At 35.0% G+C, this 4,276-nt stretch overlaps 1 protein-coding gene across 3 annotated transcripts in view; it reads right to left on the bottom strand.

The window, feature by feature from the left end:
• FOXJ3 (forkhead box J3) overlaps nucleotides 1-3,160 on the bottom strand; it is a 101,368-nt gene extending 98,208 nt beyond the window's left edge. For all 3 annotated transcript variants that reach the window (XM_004704923.2, XM_045298839.1, XM_045298840.1), the window contains exon 1: nucleotides 3,104-3,160. In XM_004704923.2, coding sequence (XP_004704980.1) covers nucleotides 3,104-3,147 — 44 coding nt within the window. In that variant the 5' untranslated portion in view covers nucleotides 3,148-3,160. The remainder of the gene's footprint in view (nucleotides 1-3,103) is intronic.
• Between the last annotated feature and the right edge of the window lie 1,116 nt (nucleotides 3,161-4,276).

The raw sequence follows: 4,276 nt of genomic DNA, 5'->3' as shown, positions 1-4,276 counted from the left end.
GATGTAAGTCTGGGGGTTTAAGTAGAGAGAAAATGTTTTGAGAATGATGAGGGCAATGAATGTACAAATGCGCTTTACACAATTGATGTGTGTGTGGATTGGGATAAGAGTTGTATGAGCCCCTAATAAAATGATTTTTAAAAAATACTGTAAGTGTAATTTTTAAAACAATCTTAAATTAGATTAAACTTAAACACATTCAGATAAAACTAGACTGAAACATTATCAAATGGAAACAATACCTAATTTGTTTAATCTAAATATTTGGGCTCTACCAGGAGTTTTAATTCACTTTATAACCACTTCGCCTATCCACCAAGTTATTATTTTTTTTTCTGGGTATAGTGTACTTTATTGATGGTACATGACAAGGTCGAGTTTTCTAAGCCCCTCCCCTTCCTTCAGGGGTCTGGATGGAATATTCTCAGTGTGTTGGGGGATTGAATTAGGGGCAAAGACTCCCCAGCAGCTGAGGGCCTCTCTCTCTTCCTCTAGCGCTGTTGCTGGGGCTGGTGGTCCAGGGGGGCTCTCACTCCTTGGAGGCCATGTGGACCATGAGGTACCACCAAGTTATTTAAATGTATTATCTACCTTCATTGCCCTTCTTACCTTTAATTACCCATAAGTTTGTTTCATCTACTCCACTCTTACCTATCTGCATACAAACCCCCACCTGCCTTATCATTTACTCATTCCCAACCATGCCTACTTATTCATCAACTTATATCTTTCCTGCCTCAAGATTGGACACTTTCTAGGCATATAAGGGAGCTTCAGAATGCTCATGGGAAAATGGAATTAAAAGATAATGGATTTTTCAGGAACTTTTGAAGTTCCCTCAAACAAAGAATAGACGTTAAAGAGGCAAGTACACAGGCAAGCTTTACATGTAGTCTCTGTGCAAACACTTCAGCCTGAGTTCTGGCTCGCATCTCATTACTGGGGAGTGTAGTTGTGAAAGCTATTTCTGGTTTGGGAGAGAATCTATGGGAAAGAAGCAAACTAAATTTTATTGTGGTTTTATTTTAAGTAATACAGTTTATTTCACCAAAATAACCATTCTCCTCTGCTCTCCCCTATCTCAAATCAATGCTGTCTTCTACTTAGAAACCTCAGGACAATGATCCTCCCTAAACATGTGAGGATGAATCATACACAATACTGCAGAAACAACAAATGTATATATATATTTTTTAAAAATCAGGATTCAAACTAGTTAAGAAGTTTATCAATACTAAATTTGTACCTATATCCATAAAAAAATTTTTGATTCTAGAATATGATGTGCAAGAATTAAAACACACAGTGAACATATTAAGGAATAATTCATGGTATTTCTTCTATATAATTCCATCAAGCAAAAAAGTTGGGCATGTTATCCCTAACCCAATGTCCCTCACAGTTTTAACCTAAACATGATATTCAAATAAAGTTTAAAATATCAGATTAATAATTAATCCAGCATATTTTACAACTAAATTATCTTTTATACCGTTCAATCCAAGGAAGATCTAAGTCTGCAAATTATCCTGATGTGACCATGCCTCGAGTTTTAAATATCCCTCAAAAGGTAAAGATGTCCCCCTTCATACTAAGCAGAAATCACTGTTAAGTCAAGTTAGTCCTAGAGAAGTTTTAAAAATGAAAGATTTAATTTCTTTCTTTAAAATAAGGTTATTTTCTGAACTACAGAGAGGAAAAACCCTAGCCAAGTAAAAAAGCAATCTCTCCATTAGAAGAATCCCAATATAAAATCTATTTCCATTATGATATGGAAGAAATGTCTTAATAGCACACAGAGAAACTTTTTTACAAAGAAACTTTTTTCTTCATAAAAAAAGACAATTCCATTGTTTCATTTGTCTTTTGTAATATTCTAAATGAATAGAATGTCTTTCAAGTCTAAGAATTCCTTGATTTCACATTCCCCTCTCTTCTCTTTTTCCCTCCAAAGCTAAGTAAGCAATCCACTTTTTTTTTTTCAATCATTTACTCAGTTCCAAAAACAATGACTTCCTCACTGTTCAGGACTATACAAAAGCTTTTCTTGGTATTTCCCGAGTTCCTTTGCCTGGAATGCTGGTATGTGAAAAATGAGCATTCCAATACTTCTTCAGGTTTTCATTCAAGTGTCACATTTTCGGAGAAACTGCTCCTGGCTAACCTAACTAAAATAACATACCCTCCCATACTTTCCTACTTTATTTTTCTCCTTAGCCTTATCACTGTCACAACCTTATTTATTTCTTCCTTTTTACTTATTTTATTTATTTATTATCCTTCATCAGAATGTAAGCTCCATGCTTCTAGGATTTTTGTCTGCTTTGTTAGCTGTGGTACCCCAAGCATTTGAGGACAATATATGGAAACAGAGTAGGTAATCAATATATTGAATATACAATGATGGCTGGTTATAACACTTCATAATCTAGTTTGAAAGATTTCGATTATGATCAGACTTATGTTCTTTTTCAAACTGTGCTCTGTGGAAACTTAGTGATTCCTCAGGATTCACTTGAATGTAGAGCACTGAAGTCTAAAAAAAGCAGGAAGATCTCTCATTTACTGATTTTACTTGCTGGACGTCAGATAAGATTCAATTTGTAGAGGTCTGGAGACTTCAAAAAATCTGAAAGCACTGGGTTGGATACAACTACTTAGTTCCTACATTGTATATTTTACATGGTTTGTTTATTTTAAGAGTGGGTAATTTGGGCATGATGTGTTCATCATCCTTTAGAAAAAGATTCAAAATTATTATCTCAAAGTGCAATTTAATGACATGCTAAAAATTAATTATGTATTTTCTAACTAAGACATGAGAGCAAATTAGTTAAAAAGAAAAAAAGAATGACAAAGTGTAAAAATATGTTATTTAATGAACGAGCATGTTCATTAAGTGGGGGAATGGTTTCAGATACAAATCCAATTATGAATTTTTTTTCAAATTCTTTGTAAGCAAAAATAGCTCCCAATACCCACCATACTACTATTTGACCAAAGAAACTATATTTTATGCACCTCCTAAAATTCATTGTCGTATGATCTGACCAATATTACTTAAAATTGCATGTTCCAATGAAGAAAAATGAAGCCTACTTACCTTAATGAAGTTACAGATGGACAAGCTTGTCCATACAAACCCATCTGGCCACAAAGAGAAACTGAAAATAAGAAGAGAATTGGTTATTAGATGCTCCAAAATAAATAAACTATTAATCACACTACAATTCTGATTAAAACACTCTAAAAATAGAACTAAATGGTTAAAAGAATTACCATTATCTGAACACATAACCACACGAATCAAAAATGCCATTAGGTAAAGAAATGGATTCTACAAAGGAAGACCAGACATAGAGCTTACGCGTAACGAAGAACCCTGGTGGTGCAGTGAGTTATGCACTGAGTTACCTACCAACTTCGAGGTTAGCAATTAAAACCCGCTGCTATTCCATGGGAGAAAGGTGAGGCCTTCTGCTCTCATCAAGATTTACTGCCAAGAAAACCCCCAGGGACTGTTCTACTCGACTCTACAGGGTCACTATGAGTTGGTATCAACTAAATGGCAGTGGGTTTGAGTTTTGTTTAGTTTGAAGAATGTTACAACCACATGAGCAGAGGCCTCATAAAATCTAAAAAATGGTTATGGTTCCTGGTACAGAGAAAGAATGTGTAAAATGTTTAGTAAAATTAAGGGGATTCCAGGGAAGTGTCTAAACTACCACAGAGCTGTGCATTCACCACATTTGTTCCCCTTACTGATTTCATATATTGAACCTAAGATTTTTATCTAAAGAATAGTTCCACTGCTTAAAAAAATAAAGGGGGGAGGGGCTGAAGCAAGGGAAAAAAGGCTATGCATAAAACAGTTCTAGATGCAAATTCTGTAACACAATGAGACCTTAAAGAACGTATATGCCTCACTGAACCTCAGTTTCCTTATCTATAATTTGGGGATAATGTCACCTATATAACTTTATTAATTTGGGATAAATGGCAGATTTATTGTTAGCGTTAAATAAAAAACTAATGTGGATGTATGTCTATTATCACTAATCCTGACCCGTGATAATATGTCAGTATGGTCAATAGGTCCAAGGAAGCTCCACAAGTGCCTACAGAGAACATAAATGAGAAAAGCTGGAATGCATGCCAATGTACATATACGCATGCATACATTATATGACTGAAGGAGATGGTAAGGAAAGAGAGAGCGCATGTTCCATCTGAAGAGATCAGCTGCTATTCCCAGTTCCGGGAAGAACCAAGTGCA

This window comes from Echinops telfairi, unplaced genomic scaffold, assembly GCF_000313985.2.
Source record: "Echinops telfairi isolate 266 unplaced genomic scaffold, ASM31398v2 ScPeMD7_7457;HRSCAF=8495, whole genome shotgun sequence".
Lineage (NCBI taxonomy): Eukaryota > Metazoa > Chordata > Mammalia > Afrosoricida > Tenrecidae > Echinops > Echinops telfairi.
The sequence above is the reverse complement of the archived record's forward strand: the minus strand, read 5'-3'. Positions and strand labels throughout refer to the sequence as shown.